General features: G+C 38.8%; 3 protein-coding genes across 5 annotated transcripts; 1 reads left to right on the plus strand and 2 right to left on the minus strand.

Annotated features, from left to right (window-relative positions):
- Nucleotides 1-175: 175 nt before the first annotated feature.
- mapk15 (mitogen-activated protein kinase 15) lies at nt 176-7,106 on the minus strand. The gene is made up of 14 exons (XM_074686709.1): nt 6,638-7,106; nt 5,354-5,452; nt 4,738-4,767; nt 4,126-4,216; nt 3,513-3,643; nt 3,006-3,169; nt 2,759-2,898; nt 2,611-2,668; nt 2,338-2,475; nt 2,055-2,160; nt 1,665-1,968; nt 1,305-1,435; nt 1,000-1,152; nt 176-798 (listed from the first exon to the last, which is right to left on the minus strand). Exons 1-14 carry the CDS (start codon nt 6,725-6,727, stop codon nt 604-606), a joined length of 1,830 nt encoding a protein of 609 aa, XP_074542810.1. The 5' UTR covers nt 6,728-7,106; the 3' UTR covers nt 176-603.
- A 287-nt stretch (nt 7,107-7,393) lies between these two features.
- Nucleotides 7,394-12,029, minus strand: vps28 (VPS28 subunit of ESCRT-I). 2 transcript variants are annotated; one of them, XM_074686825.1, is made up of 10 exons: nt 11,969-12,029; nt 10,994-11,047; nt 10,870-10,898; nt 10,629-10,666; nt 10,441-10,530; nt 10,229-10,334; nt 9,693-9,794; nt 9,300-9,353; nt 9,097-9,188; nt 7,394-8,471 (listed from the first exon to the last, which is right to left on the minus strand). In XM_074686825.1, the coding sequence occupies exons 2-10, from the start codon at nt 11,031-11,033 to the stop codon at nt 8,351-8,353; spliced, it is 672 nt and encodes a 223-aa protein (XP_074542926.1). In that variant the 5' UTR covers nt 11,034-11,047; nt 11,969-12,029; the 3' UTR covers nt 7,394-8,350. The 2 variants fall into 2 exon arrangements, with proteins under 2 accessions (XP_074542926.1, XP_074542927.1); XM_074686826.1 differs by lacking the exon at nt 11,969-12,029 and adding an exon at nt 11,291-11,618.
- Nucleotides 12,030-12,060: 31 nt separating this feature from the next.
- On the plus strand, nt 12,061-14,313 carry aunip (aurora kinase A and ninein interacting protein). 2 transcript variants are annotated; one of them, XM_074686823.1, is made up of 4 exons: nt 12,061-12,304; nt 12,545-12,655; nt 12,781-12,934; nt 13,102-14,313. In XM_074686823.1, the coding sequence occupies exons 1-4, from the start codon at nt 12,176-12,178 to the stop codon at nt 14,085-14,087; spliced, it is 1,380 nt and encodes a 459-aa protein (XP_074542924.1). In that variant the 5' UTR covers nt 12,061-12,175; the 3' UTR covers nt 14,088-14,313. The 2 variants fall into 2 exon arrangements, with proteins under 2 accessions (XP_074542924.1, XP_074542925.1); XM_074686824.1 differs by having other exon boundaries at nt 12,199-12,402.
- The last annotated feature ends 50 nt before the right edge of the window (nt 14,314-14,363 follow it).

Genomic DNA, 14,363 nt, shown 5'->3' on the forward strand with positions numbered 1-14,363 from the left:
TTTATCTGACCGCTGTAGCCGCCAAACTCTGCACCTGGGCACCTTTTCTGCAGAGGTTTTAATAAAGGTTGCTACACTGTTATACTTGTACAAAAGTAAATGATTTATTAATGTATAACCACGTTTATACTTAAACTTAATGGTTATTTGCGAGTACATTCATCCTTGTCTGTTAAACATGGAACACATTTGGTTTGAGAAACACTCATGTTTTGCTTTCTGCTCACATTTTTAGGAACAACAATTGTTTATTGCTGCTTGTACTCACATGAAAAGGAATAAGCAGTGACAATCAATCAATTCAAACAACTATTTGCATATTTTACAGTCATTCTACAACACACTGGATTTCAGGTGGTAAACCATCAGCTGGTTTCCCATAAGCTACATTAACTATGAAAGTAACCTTTGTGAGTTGCTGGTACAATTAGAGTATTTTTTGAGTATGCCATGAACACGGTGTATAATTTACACAGGACATGACAAGTGTAACAGTCTTTTTCCTGTTTGCCATGTGTGTATCATCCTCCTAGGAGGCAAATTATGATGCATGTTCAATCACAGGTGCCACTCAGCCTTGTGTAACCCCTGATATGGCAGCAATCACTGGTTGTAAGGGCGACTTCGGAGCAGATTGTCCAGATCAGTCTTGCTGATCGTACCGTAGGCCTGAGAATAGCTTCCCAGTTTGGCTCTCGGGTCACCTGCAGCTGCTACATTACAGTTATTCTGATATACTTTCTTGCTGAACCGTGGCAGAGGCCGAGTCTCACGTGTCTGGGAATTTGAGCGTTGATTCTGTAGGAAAGGAAAACAGAATTCAAAAAATAACATCAGTGCCATCTCTTCTGGATATCAGAAATGTCACCAAACTCTTAAAAATCCAAGTTTTTATTTATTCTTGGTTTTTATCAATGCTTAATTAGGCCTGATCATAACTTGAAACTGCATCCTGACATACAATCTCACTTAAAAAGTGTGAGGACGCTTAGAACTAACCAGTCGAGCAGATGTGACCGACAGTCCAGAGGACAGGCCATGCTCCTCCTTTCGGACGAGTAGGTTGTTCTGGGTTTGGTTTAGGGTCGAGGAGAAGGAACGGTTATGAGTCACAGGAGCTGAGCGACCACGGTGCAGGATCTGGTCCATGGACTAGAAACAGAAAAAACACATGATGAGCCATACAAAGGGACTAAGAAGAGAAGAGAGAACATGCAACTTGCCAAAATCAAAAAAGGGCTTCAGGAAAAGGGCAAGAAAGACAAAAAAAGAACAGATACTAAATTCTGAGGTTCGATCCTTACAACATTAGCATTGGCGCCCTCTGTTGGTGAAGTTGTGGCATTGCCATTACTGCTTTGTTCTGGGGCTCTACTGTTGGCTGCTGACTGGTGGTAGTAATGAGGAGGACCGACTGGGCAACGAACAAAACCATCTGCAAGAAGAAAAGTTAATGTATTTTTGCACTTAATGGAAGGTGTATATGTACATATGATTATGTAAATATTTTCTCAAAGTCTGTTGAGTTTTTGCTGGTTATGAAACAGACTGAAAACAATAAGGATTTCTATTCACAAGCAACAAAAGTCATCAGTATTAATCATTAAGGCCCAACAAAGTGATCAACAGTAGAACACACAACAGTACTGTTAATTCAGACATACTTGGGGCATGTGTGATGGGATTATATGTGAGTTTTCCCAAACCAGGGCTGCCTAAAGGATTTGTCTTCTCCACAGCAGGCAGTATTGATGCATGCATAGGTCCAGGTTTGGTGACTCCTGTTGGTGAATGCAAGTTGTTTGTCTCGTTGGTATTTTCGTCTTGATCTTTGTTGCCATTAGCTGCTTCTGGACACTTCTCTGCTTCGTCCTTCACGCTGGGCTTTTCCCCACTACTGACACAACCACCATCCTTTGACGGGATCAGCTTCAGTATTCCCTGATTAGTTCTTCTCTCCAGCATCATCTTCAGAGAAAAAGCAGAGACTGGGTTTTTATAGTGAAAAGATCAAATACATCAAAATTTTCCTACACTAATGACTCATAGTGTACCTCATAAAGTTTGTTGCGATACTGAACCACCGATAGCTGTATGTCATCATCCACAGGCAGTACGACATCATAGTTAAGTGCTGGCTCCTTAGTTGGACTATGAAACCTACAGGAGCAGAGAAGATGGTTAAAGATACACTTCATCTTTCTTATATCAAATAAAAGTAAAGTTGCATATTTTTCTTAATACACAAAAAAGTCTTACAATAATCTGCATAATAAAGGAAGAAGATGGAAAATCTATGCAATAATTTTGCAGTGAGTCAGTCTTGGCTCTAGATACCTGGCTACATATGGGTGTTTGAGGGCTTGCTCAGCAGTCAGACGCTTGTCTGGGTTGAAAACCAGCAACCCTTTCAACAGGTCCAGAGCATCGGGAGGCACAGACGGCTGGAGAAGATCCTCCAAAGGCACCTGTGGTCTGGTAAAGAGCAGGACAGTGATAAGTACTGGTTAGATGTGTACTTATAAAAGTGGGACCTCTCAATCATGAATATATTATTTGTACAGAAAAGGATTCAGAATATTAACAACCCACAATAGAAAATCATCTTACTTGAGCAACATTCTCTGAATAACAGATGACCCATATTCAGACTTGATTGCGAGGATATCTGAAAATCAAATATCATTTGATTAAATCATAGATACAAAAGATATTTGTGAATAAATTGTTCAATGCTTTAGATTTTTGATTCATTCACCTTCCGGACTGGGATGAGGTATGGCACTCATGATCTTCTCTATTTGGTTGATGGTGGATGTCCCAGGAAACAGAGCTTTCCCCAGCAGCATCTCTCCCAGGATACAGCCAAGGCTCCACATGTCCACACCTTTGGTATACCTTAGGACAGAATTAACTCTTTGAACATTCAAGATACGGTTTATTTCCTGATTAAAAGTGCCACTCATAAATAAATACCGACAACAGATCGTTGTCAGGGTGGATACCTTGCAGATCCCAGCAGGATCTCAGGAGCTCGATACCACCTTGTTGCCACATATTCTGTAAGGGCTGGATTCCCGCTGTCCTCCTGGATCTGGTTGAGTGATCGGGCCAAGCCAAAATCACACAGCTTCACTACACAGTCAGTGTCGAGGAGCACGTTGGATGGCTGCAAGAAACGAAAAAAAAAAAGGCATTCTTAACAAGGAGAATGAAAACCAGATTTTCTCTTTTCTGCAGAACACGTGTTTGAAAAGTCCATCTGAGGCTGGTTTAGAAGCCAAGGAAAACTGTCAAAGCTCTCATCAAAGTGCCCATCTTAACGAAATTATACATCTTTAAAGCCTGGGGTGTATCATTGATATAAAATAGACTGAAGTAATAAATATAATGAAAAATCACCAAGATATCCCACAACAATTATGAAACATTTTTTCTGTAATGTCCTGAAATACAAGTTTCCAAGTTTCCATGATAAAAAGAAATCAAGACTTTCTCTCCTCTCGGAGTACCTTTTGGTCTCGGTGGATGACATTTCCTGAGTGCAGGTATTTGATAGCTTTGAGGAGCTGATACATCACATAACGTTTGTGGATGTCCTTCAGTAGGCTGCCTTTCTTTATCACTGCATGCAGGTCAGTATCTGGTACAACACAGAGGGCAGAAAAATGATAATGAAATAGCTATTATGGTAAAATCCTCAGACCATCATTACAGAGACTTTGCCTCTTAGTGGATTAAAATTATGCTTCTTTTTAATCATGGAACATGATTATCTTAGCCGAGCAGTGTTTCAAATATGACCTGCAACAGAAAGATAGTGAGGTCTGCGTTCAGATGCTGCTGTAAAGTCATGGATTTGACTGCTGATAGACTCAGCACTGAAACAGAGGAGAAAGGAGTCCTACACACACCAGAAGGCGTGGATATTTTACTTTACATGCAGGTGAATATAGAAAATATTAAAGCACTTTTTAGAGATACATCTGTCCAAACTTGCACCAGTGCATTAAGGTGTCAAGTCAAACTGTTAAAAGAAACTAGCTATATCCCTTGGTTTATGCCTCAGAGCACATTTTTTTAAGATCTTTATTTTTACAGCACATAGACACTTCCAGCACTCACCCATATATTCAAAGATAAGGTAAATGTCTTTATCATTTTGTGCCCTGATGACATCCAAAAGTTTGACAATGTTGGGGTGATCTCCGAATTCCTGAATGACACAGAAAAGAGAGTTTTAGCCACAGAAATCACTTACACACAAACACAGAAAGCCCCTCTGGCTACTGTCTGGCCTGTATTAGCAGGCAGGAGTTGTGTAAATAAGAGGGAAAGTTTCAACACAGGTTACATAACACTCCCTCTAAACAGTGACTACATGGTTTCAGGAGCTTCACTGGGAGATGAGAGCAGCTGATTGGGAGGGCAGTGGCACAACTGAAGGACACATGAATGTAGGTCAGTACAGGGAATGGAACAGTGTTTGTCTATAAGAGCATCGGGGGATCAGTCAGTGTTCTTCAAAGATTGTTTTAAAATTATTCCCCCAAATGTTTTGTAGGCATGTACTGCAGCTGTTTAAGTTTTCATATGAAATTTATTCATAAAAAGCTAAATAAGGAGCAAACTGTAAGAACAGATGCAAACAGCGAGGCCCTGACAAATATTATTTACATGACTTTAATGATTTGATGTTGGAATGTCACAGGATAGCCGATGCATTCAGCATTTTACCTGAAGGAACATGATTTCTCTGAATGTCCGCTGCAAAAAGAGAGGAAACAGTGTTAATCTTCATGCAAAAAGCATTCACAATTCACATTGTGTGCACCAAAACCCCATATTCTTCAACTTAAACAGGCAAAGAAGCCAACTTCAGTCAGGAGGGAAAAAACATTAAATATATTTATCTTTTACTGACCCACACAGATTTCCTGTATCTGCTGTGACATGCTAGTTTCGTCTCTAGAAACAAGATTAGTAATCTATTTTCAGGTTTTGGTTCTATGGAACTGTTTGCAGGTCATAAATTGACAATACTGTATTTTCAAGGCATTTGATGCAAAAAATAATTAGCATTGTAGTTTAAAGAGGGGTTAAGCTTTTGTACCTTTTCATGGCTCACAATAAACAATAATTCATCTTTAAAACCCTCTACATCAGCCTCTAACCAAAATGTTTAATTTCAGCTACTGTCTCTTTAAGCACTCTGGAAGCCTCCTCCAACTGTTGCTTTACCAGCTTAATATCTAGGTTTTGAAATATAACAGAGCATAATGCCACCTCTTTAGAGTAGATTAGACAAGAAGATGGAAAGCAAACAATAAGATTTTCATAATGACTGACATACCTGAGCATCGGTCCTGTTTCTGAAAGCATCGAAGATCTTCTTCACGGCCACAATCTCTCCTGTTTGTCGGTCAACTGCTTTCCAGACAATGCCATAAGCCTGAGACAAACACAGAGCAAGGTTAACAAAATATCTTCACTTTCTCCTCAAGCAAAAGGTTGCTTACAATCATCAATGTATGACAAATTTAGATGGTATACACTGCAAGACCTGAAATTTTGTCCTAAATTCTTTTCAATTTGTTCCTTTTTTTTAAAATTTGGCATTGCATTTTATCTTTTTTTATATCAGGGTATGTTTTTCATTTGATACAGTTGTTTTTTCACATGTTTTCTTCAACAAATGTCTGTAAGATTCAGAATTCTGGGATCCAAGATCAGTTTAAGATATTCAAACTCTTTAAGTAGGAGACAAAGGGACATTACCTGTGTGTCTCAATACTTAACCACATCCCTGACTTAGATGTGAGTCTGATGAATTTGGTGCTTATGGACAATCAGAGCATACTGTTACTTTAAAGACACACTGAGCAGCACTGTCGCTGGAAGCAACAGATCAGGTCCACACAACACACAGACTCTGAAGGTGTTTCCTCTGGTGACGCACACAAGTAAGGTTTGACAGAAAGTGCTCTGAGACACAGAGACACAGAGTAGTCATTGCTGTCTACGTGCTCAATTACCCTGTAGCGTGTCCCCTGAGGCATATATACACATGACCACAGCAGTCACCTGGAAACAGGTTCAGCAGCTGTGTAACCTGAGTCCTTGCCTGTCTCTGTATGTCTTGTTAGTCAGTGTGATGTGTCTATGTGGCAGTCACCACCTGGCCATCTAAAGCTGAGCTGCAAATTGTGAGTCTCTGCGGACTGTCCATGGAAAGAGAGCAGGCAGCTTTTAGTCATGTAGAAACCAGTGGAGAGAAAAACAAAGTAGTTTGGACCCTAGAGGGAACAAGTGTCCTCCCACATCAGCTGATCAGCAAACAAGTCCTGCCAAAGTAAATAAACCTCTTGCTAACACACTGGTTTTCTCTGAGGACCTTAAGTCTGTGTTATTTTAGGAATTTCTCTTGAGTCTGGGGTTCAGACTAGGTTGGAAGGCGTGGCTAAGGTTTATGTACAGGTTCAGAAGAGGTTGTTAAAGGAAGGGTACAAGTTAAGGCTGCAAATAACACTCAGGATGTTTGTAAAACTTAAAGTAAATGAGTGGAGGTCACGACCGGAGCCAAGTCTGGAAATTCAGGGTAGCAAACTTATACTTTAGAGGGCAATGAGACACTTACCCCTTTTCCCAGTCGCCTCTTGATGTCATACTTGAGAGAAATGTGGTCCTCCACCTCTGACACGTTTGTTGATTCATACTTTTTGCTCATTTTTCAAAAAGTGTTGGTTGCACCTCATGCATAGAGAGTCATGATATTCCCTTTTATCCCTCAAAGAGATCAATAGTCTTGCATATCCTGAATACAAGCGCTGAAGGGATAAGGTAGGAGGTGCAGCAGAGCGGATGGTAACCCACATGCGACCCTTTATCCCCTCCTGTAGCCAGGCGTCGCGTTGCTCCTTATTCAGTAAAGAACGGTCGACTTACAATGTTCCAACTTCGTAGACTGCCAAAAAACACGCTCCTGTATTCAACCTGAATTGCGTACGGCTCCCAGAGGTAGCAGTGTGTGCTTCCTGCTGCACTTTGTTGGGATACTTCCTCCCTCTGTGCTGCAAACACCAACAACCAAAGGCTTGTGTCATTGACTGTCGTCTTGGCAACGAGTACTTCGCTCCTTCCTTCTTAAAGGAGCCGCAACACAGTAAACTGATACCCATTAATTCAAAGATACGACTACCGATGAAGGACAAAAGGGTGTTGAGGTGGAGTAAAAACGCTTCATTTTAAAGAAATGAACGAATAAATGAATAAATAAACCTTCTTGTCGTTTCTAAACGACACCCCAGTCCAAAGAAAGACTCGAAATTACCTCAAACAATGCATGAAAAAAATGAAACATTTTTTATTGAATAAGCACATAGACACATAAAAATGGAGGTAGATTTTTTTCATCTTTATTTCTAAAGGGTTTTACATGCTCTTATTTAAAAATCAACTATTATTTACAATGATAAACCTTAATAAATATGTTCTCCCTTCTGGTGTTTGAGGTTTGAAAACATATTTAGCAGGCAAAATATGATGGGGGAGTGTCCAAACACTCACTTCTAGAGGACATATGAATTAAGCAAGTTAACAGAAAACAGTTAAGAAGATGTACATAAATAATAATTTCAGTTACTATTTCAGAGTGAAGGCTAATCATTTCAAGTGAAACTATACTTTAGTCCCCCCTTATCCAACAACTGATGTTATTTTAATCTTCTGACAAAACTACTGTATGACTAACAAATATGATGGAAAAACAAAAAAAAAGTTGCAAGGTACAAAAAGTGCCAATCTGACCCTAAATTACACTTAGTGGATTAAATTTGGGTACCAAAAAGCAAAATGTGTTATTCAAGTTTTCAATAATACAAAGGCATCGGATGTCACAATTTCTTCACTTGCAGACTTTGCCTAATCATTGAGTATAATGCTTGTCTTTTGGTGCTCTGCAAAACTTAAGTATAAAATTAGACCTTTTGATATTTCAGTACAAATAGCAGAAACATTATCAAGTCCAGGGCAGATTAACCAGCAATATTACAGGACATATCACACAGATGTGGTTACAAAAGAGACCAAATGAGGATCTCAGCACAAGAAGAGCCGAGTGAGCAAGTCTGTGCAGGACATGATGTACCAGATACAGGAGTAATACAAAGGGTGAAGTTTGAATAGTATATAACATAAATAGAGGAGGCTGGAAACAATGGAAGGAAGAATTTCAGAGGCAAAAAAAACTTTCTCCAGATAACCAGAAGGAGAAAGTAGTGTTTCTTTTTTAATTTAAGAGATATTAAGAGTCAGAATGTCAGACAGATGGCAACGATGACTGATCTGTGCTTTAAGAGGAGTGTAGGAAGCGGTTGAAGGCGTTGTAGGCTGACTCCAGATCAAACAGCATCTGACGAACCTGATTATCATCCAACTCATCTGAAGCAGACATGCTGCTGAGGGTGGTCAGCCTGATAAGAGATAACAGAGAGGAAGGTAGATATGAGCTTTGAGAGTGCTAAAATAGCAGCCTGAGATTGACTGATATTAACTAAAGAGAGATTTTGTTATTCCCTGTGTGATGCTTCAACAGAATTTATCTGATTGGCACCATGGCTTTGCTGCTGAGGAGTTTTCACCCGTCTGACAGAAGTTGACTGTGTCGTGAGAGAGTAAACACAGGCCATATGTACTACTTATAAATCTTGTGATGAAGAATTTGGTAAATAAGCAAGAATGCTTTAGAAAAATAAACAGTGGATTATGTTTTTAAAGACTCATTAACAAGACAACCAATTAATTAAAAAAATTCAACAAAATACAAACAGATGACAGGGAATCTCAGTTTACATTGTAAACAAAACATCCTTTTCAGTAAATTAGGGATTGTATTTAATAAATGAGCTATCAGGGATGTACAAGGTTGTACGTCAGTTTTTAATTAGTGCTGATCCACAACTGAAAACGTATTAATTTTTGCATCATTCCACCTAAGAATGCACAAATGTGTCCCACTATCCTTTACCTCCCATGGAGGACTGGTATTGACAAGAAAAAACAAAATACAGTAAACTGGATGACAACAATGTTACTAACCAGAGGCTAACTTTGTCTTTGGCCTCTGAATCTGGTGGCATGTTGCTCATTCTGTTCATTGTTTCCATCAGTTCCCTCAGGTCTGGCTGGATCTGGACAAAGGAAGAAATAAAACAGCAACACAATTACTTAAAATATGTTATAATATCCATATTTTTAAATATCAACATATATCAATATTAGTTTTACAGTGTTTTATTAACCTCATCCATGGCCCTGATCTCCAGTCTCAGCTTGTCCATCACAGTGATGAAAAGCTGAAAGCAAGAAAAGGTAGAAGAAAATAAGATTTTGATGCCGTCACAAACTGAGAACACAGTGTCCACTGTGAAGTCATACGTCGACTGTTTTTATAAGTGCCCAATTTTATGAGATGAGATAGACGTCGGCGGTGGATCCAGCTGGCAACACTCACTCACTCTCTTTAGTGGCTAAGCAGAGGATGAGCCAAATGAAGTGGAACCACTTCAGCCTCTTAGACCTGAGCTAATCCCACTAAATCATTAAAAAACAGCAACCGATTTTGTTTTGGCAGATTTCCTATAAGACTACATTAGACTGACAGTTTAATGTGATAGAAAGCATGAATGACATACAGAAACAATATCTGCAATGCAGCGGTTCAGGTTTCCCTTGTCATCCTTGATGGTAATTGGCCGATCCTCCTTGATTCTTTCCATGGCGAGTGGGCAATCAAGCTAGAACAAAAATAAAAACAAGATCTCTGTGTTAACTATGGTTACAACAGTGATTGAAGATGATGCCCAACAGTAATCAACAAGAAGCCCATAATCATTTACCACTTCTCAGCCAAAGCACAATCTGTTCTAATTTACGATTATGATAATTTGTATCTTTAAAGAAATGTGGTAGAGAGTTTTGTACCAGCCTTTTGACTGTATAATTTAAAAATCAAAACAAAACTAAAAAAGTATAATATTGCAAGATGCATTGTTCAACTTAAATCCTACCAATTTTCATGTATTGCCATTTTGATAAATAAAGACTCCCCTGTCTACTGAATAAATCTCAATTTTAAACATAGTGTTTAAAGATTGTACAAATTATAGCAGCATTTTTACCCCAATAAAATAAGTAAAATATAAATCTGAGCTCTAAATCAAGCACTTACTCTATATTTCCTGCAGAAGTCATCAATGGAGCCAACATCAGAGCCCTGCACCTGTTTAAATGCAGCCTTATACTGAACCAACAGTCGAGAGCAGGAAGCAGTATACCTGAAACATACAAGAACTGAAGGTAATTATAAGAAGAAAACAAAGCCATGTGCGGAATTTTACCAGTCTTTTAAAAATAGCAGGCAGAAACCCAAGCATGACTCACTCATTAGGTGTGACACAGTCTTTGATGTAAGCCTTTTCAAGGGCCTGAAGGGTCTTTACAACAGCAAACAACTCTGCCATGTTGTCATACCTTTAAATGACAGGGTTGGAATGTGTTGGAAGCAGGTGATTAATGGGTTACTGTGTGCTTATTGAGCACAGATAATTTATTATATACATCATACTTACTTTTCTCTTTCTCTGGCATTTTTGTACAGTTTCACTTCCTGAAAAAACATACAGTAAAATGGTATGAAGCCCCTGCTATTAACACATTTCTGTTTTAATGCCTAGTCGTTATTAATTTTTTTTATAAAGAATTACTTTCAGGTGCAGCAGTAAAAATAGTTTGTGATATTAAAGTTACTTTGAGTGAAAGGGGGAAATCCTTTTTGCAAAAGCCATAATAGAATAAAGTGGCTTAATTTACCTCATATAACTCAGGTTTGTTGGCTGGAGCTGTAAGGAATGAAAACAAGTGCAATGTTTTGAAAGACATTAACAGTAAAAGTGTTGAAAATGGTCTTGAATTAACAGTAATGTAAATGTCATACCTCCTCCCACACCTCCTGTGACCGGTATCCCATGAAACATGATGTTAGTTTGTTCTGAAAGAGATTCATGAGACAAGTTCTAGAATCAGTTTAAAAAAGAGAAAAACAAACAAACAACAACAACAACTACCAACATCTTGACAGATCTCACTGATCCCAAAGCCTTGCATACTAGTTTATCAATCCCAATGTAAACCCCTCATTATGATCATACCGTCTCTTTTACAGAGTTATACTTCAACCCTAGGGACAATGCAGCATTTCTTCCATAGCAGTGTAAAATATGTAATAGTTTACCTGATTCTTTCTTCCTTTTTTGACTCTTGCCTAATCAGTTTTCTTCGTGAGATTTAAGACAAGTGTTGACACTTTTTCGTAGCATGCAACACAATGGGGGTCTGTTAGCTGCAGAAGGTTTCCACGCTGTTATATTGTAATTCGATATTTTCGGGACCTATCAAAATAAATTCTCTGGATTAATTTCTGTCATATCCATTTTTCTGACTGTAGGTTGTTTCTCATTCCTGACAGGTCTAATGTATCTCTAATAATTGTTGTGACAGTTGTGTCAAGTCAGATTATTCGCTGTTAAGACCATTGGCTACACAGGTTTGGACCAGCTAATCAATATAATCTCTTAGATTAATATAACTAATATGACACATAGTTTCGCTGAAGAGTTAAATCAGATTGAAGAACTGGGTGATCAAATCAGGATAAATCTCAACAGCTCAGAGAATAGCTCACCAAGCTTTAAGTATCTAGTTTTGTCGAACCCAAAAGTTAGCTGTCCAAGCTAGCTCGTTAGCACTTCCTTGATGGAATATCATATCCAGGTATTACAGCTGTTGTTTATTATCAGAGAACTCGGTACTTATAACTGTTATTGTAGTAACGGGCTGAAATTCTATGAAATTCTGAAGCTGGTTCGATTTAAGCGTTTTGTGAACGACATTAAAGAGACATTTTACTCACCGCTTCGGGAAACAGATGTGACGTCAATGTAAACACACCCTCCCACGAGGACCGGAAGACGTCAAAATATTAGGTGTCCTGAGCGCCTTACTAAAATAAAATATGTATTGAAATTTCTTACTAACACTTTGAAGCAAATGTTGGATTCTCAAGGAAATTGTTTAGTATATAACATCCAGCTTTTTCAGCAAACTATTAATCTTTTAGATGTTTCATTATTATCATTTTTACGCAGTCAAACGTCAGTGGCAACCAACCGTTAAGGCGCGCAACTCGAACAAAACAGTAACTTGGACGATTTTCATACTATATGATCGCGAACACGGGTCATTAAGTGTAAGTGACCGCAAATCGAATATTAAAACATTACTTTGCTGTTTCTTGTGGTCACTTGAGGTGTGAAATCGTCTCTTCTTGGAGGGGAAAGCCCTTTGGTAATATTGCTGTTTAAGCGATACTGAAAGCTGTTATTGAAATTTGGCTACATACTAATATTAGACGAATGACTGGGAATAACGGATCAGGGCACGTCAACAAAAATGAGTTAATTCATTATTTCACTTGATTATTCCGCAGATAAGTCCTCCACTCACAATGAAGACCTCAAAACCAGCCATGAAGACATTTGTTCAAGAGGAGTGTGGAGTTTGGCTGGACACAGTGCAGCTAAAAGGAAAAGCTAAACAGGTGATTAAAGAAACTAACTTCAAATGACTGGCTACTGATGCCTTGCTCAGCCTTATCATCTCAATAACCTTTTATTTTGTTATTGCACATGACTTATTTAGCATTTTACACATCCTTACTTTCAGAAACGACACGCCCGTCCCATCTCTAAACTTCTGAATCCCTTTGGAGGTGGAGGATATAACGTGGCAGTGGCACTCAACTTCACTCAAACTAAAGTGGAAATGCCAAAGACCAAACAGAGCTCTATATCAGCCTTTTTCACAGCTCAGCGCAGAGGTATGTTTTATCCTCTTTGATATTAAAATTATCTTTATTGAATTTTAAAAGCTCATGGTTAATGTATTTGACAAAGGCATTTACACAGTTTTCTCTTTATTTTCACACTAAATTAGACTGACTGTTTAATTTGATGTTAACATTAATTCTTCATTTTTCTTCAAAAGTCCTCAACAAGATGTGTACATCTGAAGACCACTCAGCCACACCTGCTTTGACAGTGACAGCAGGAAAAAAAAGAAGGCATGAGACACATCATAACTCTGAGCCTGACATGGACCATGACTGGAAATGTGAAACTGGGACTGAACCTGAGGCAAAAGTGTGCCGAAAACAGGAGGCAGGCTGCACAATCCCACAAAACAAGCACTGGGATTTTAAAGAGCTGACTGAGGAGATAAATCCACCACAGAGCAAGAAGAGGCTTATTTCAACAACCTCATTGCCAGAGGACAGTCAACATCCTCCACAGGCGTGGAGTCAGGACCCTTGGCTCACATTAAGCCAATATACTGAAGATGAACCACACCTTACTTACCAGGAAGACAAAGTAGACGGGAACTTCACCGAGTCAGAACCAACTTTCCTTGACAGCCTACAAAGTGAGGAAGCTTTTATAGCTCAGATGAAAGGTGGAACCTCAACTCAACGAACTCTTGAACACTTTGATTCCTCTCAGGAGGATGTTGAGAAAGAAAATTGCAGGTTGTTGCCTTCAAGATCCCCTAGCAAAGATTCAGCCCTCTCACATATTCAACCACTTTCAAATCATAAATGGACAGAGCCAAAAACTGCTTCACCTCGAAAAAACAAACCATCGTGCCTGTTGAAAAAAACAAGTACACAAGAGAGCCCCGACTCGCAGTTTAAGTGGACCAAACCGAGAGCTTCTCCTCTGAAAAATCAAGCAGCACAGCAGTCTTCCAGAGTCGTCGATGAAGACAGTCTTGCCATGTTGTTCACCCAGGACTCCCAAGGTTTCAGGGTGATAGCTCACAGAAGACCACAAACCAGGAGTCCTCTTAAAGACCAGAGTAACATAAGCTTTGGCGCTGCAAGAAGCAGAGCTTTTAAATCTATAGAGGAGGAAGAAGAAGAAGACGAAATGCTCTTTACTCAAGACTCTCAGGGAAATATGGTGATCAAACACTGACCAAACCTTTTCAAACTCAGTAGCCGGAGGATGGATATAAATAATAAATCTCTACTTTTAAAAATTATGTTTTTTTTTTCATTAAACAGGAGTAGCTATTTCTTAGACCATTTAATTTCATATTCAATGTTTTTCCTCAAAATTCAGTTTTGATCTTATTTTGGTCTTTGTGATCTTTTAAGGGTGATGTGTTTCTTACAAAAACACCAAGAGGCAAAAGTATTTTTATTTTATTTGAAAAAGGATACACAATTACATCAAAAAGTTTTTAATGTA

This window comes from Halichoeres trimaculatus, unplaced genomic scaffold (genome assembly GCF_033239565.1).
Source record: "Halichoeres trimaculatus isolate MK-OKI-2021-1 unplaced genomic scaffold, fHalTri1.1 fHalTri1_scaffold_14, whole genome shotgun sequence".
Lineage (NCBI taxonomy): Eukaryota > Metazoa > Chordata > Actinopteri > Labriformes > Labridae > Halichoeres > Halichoeres trimaculatus.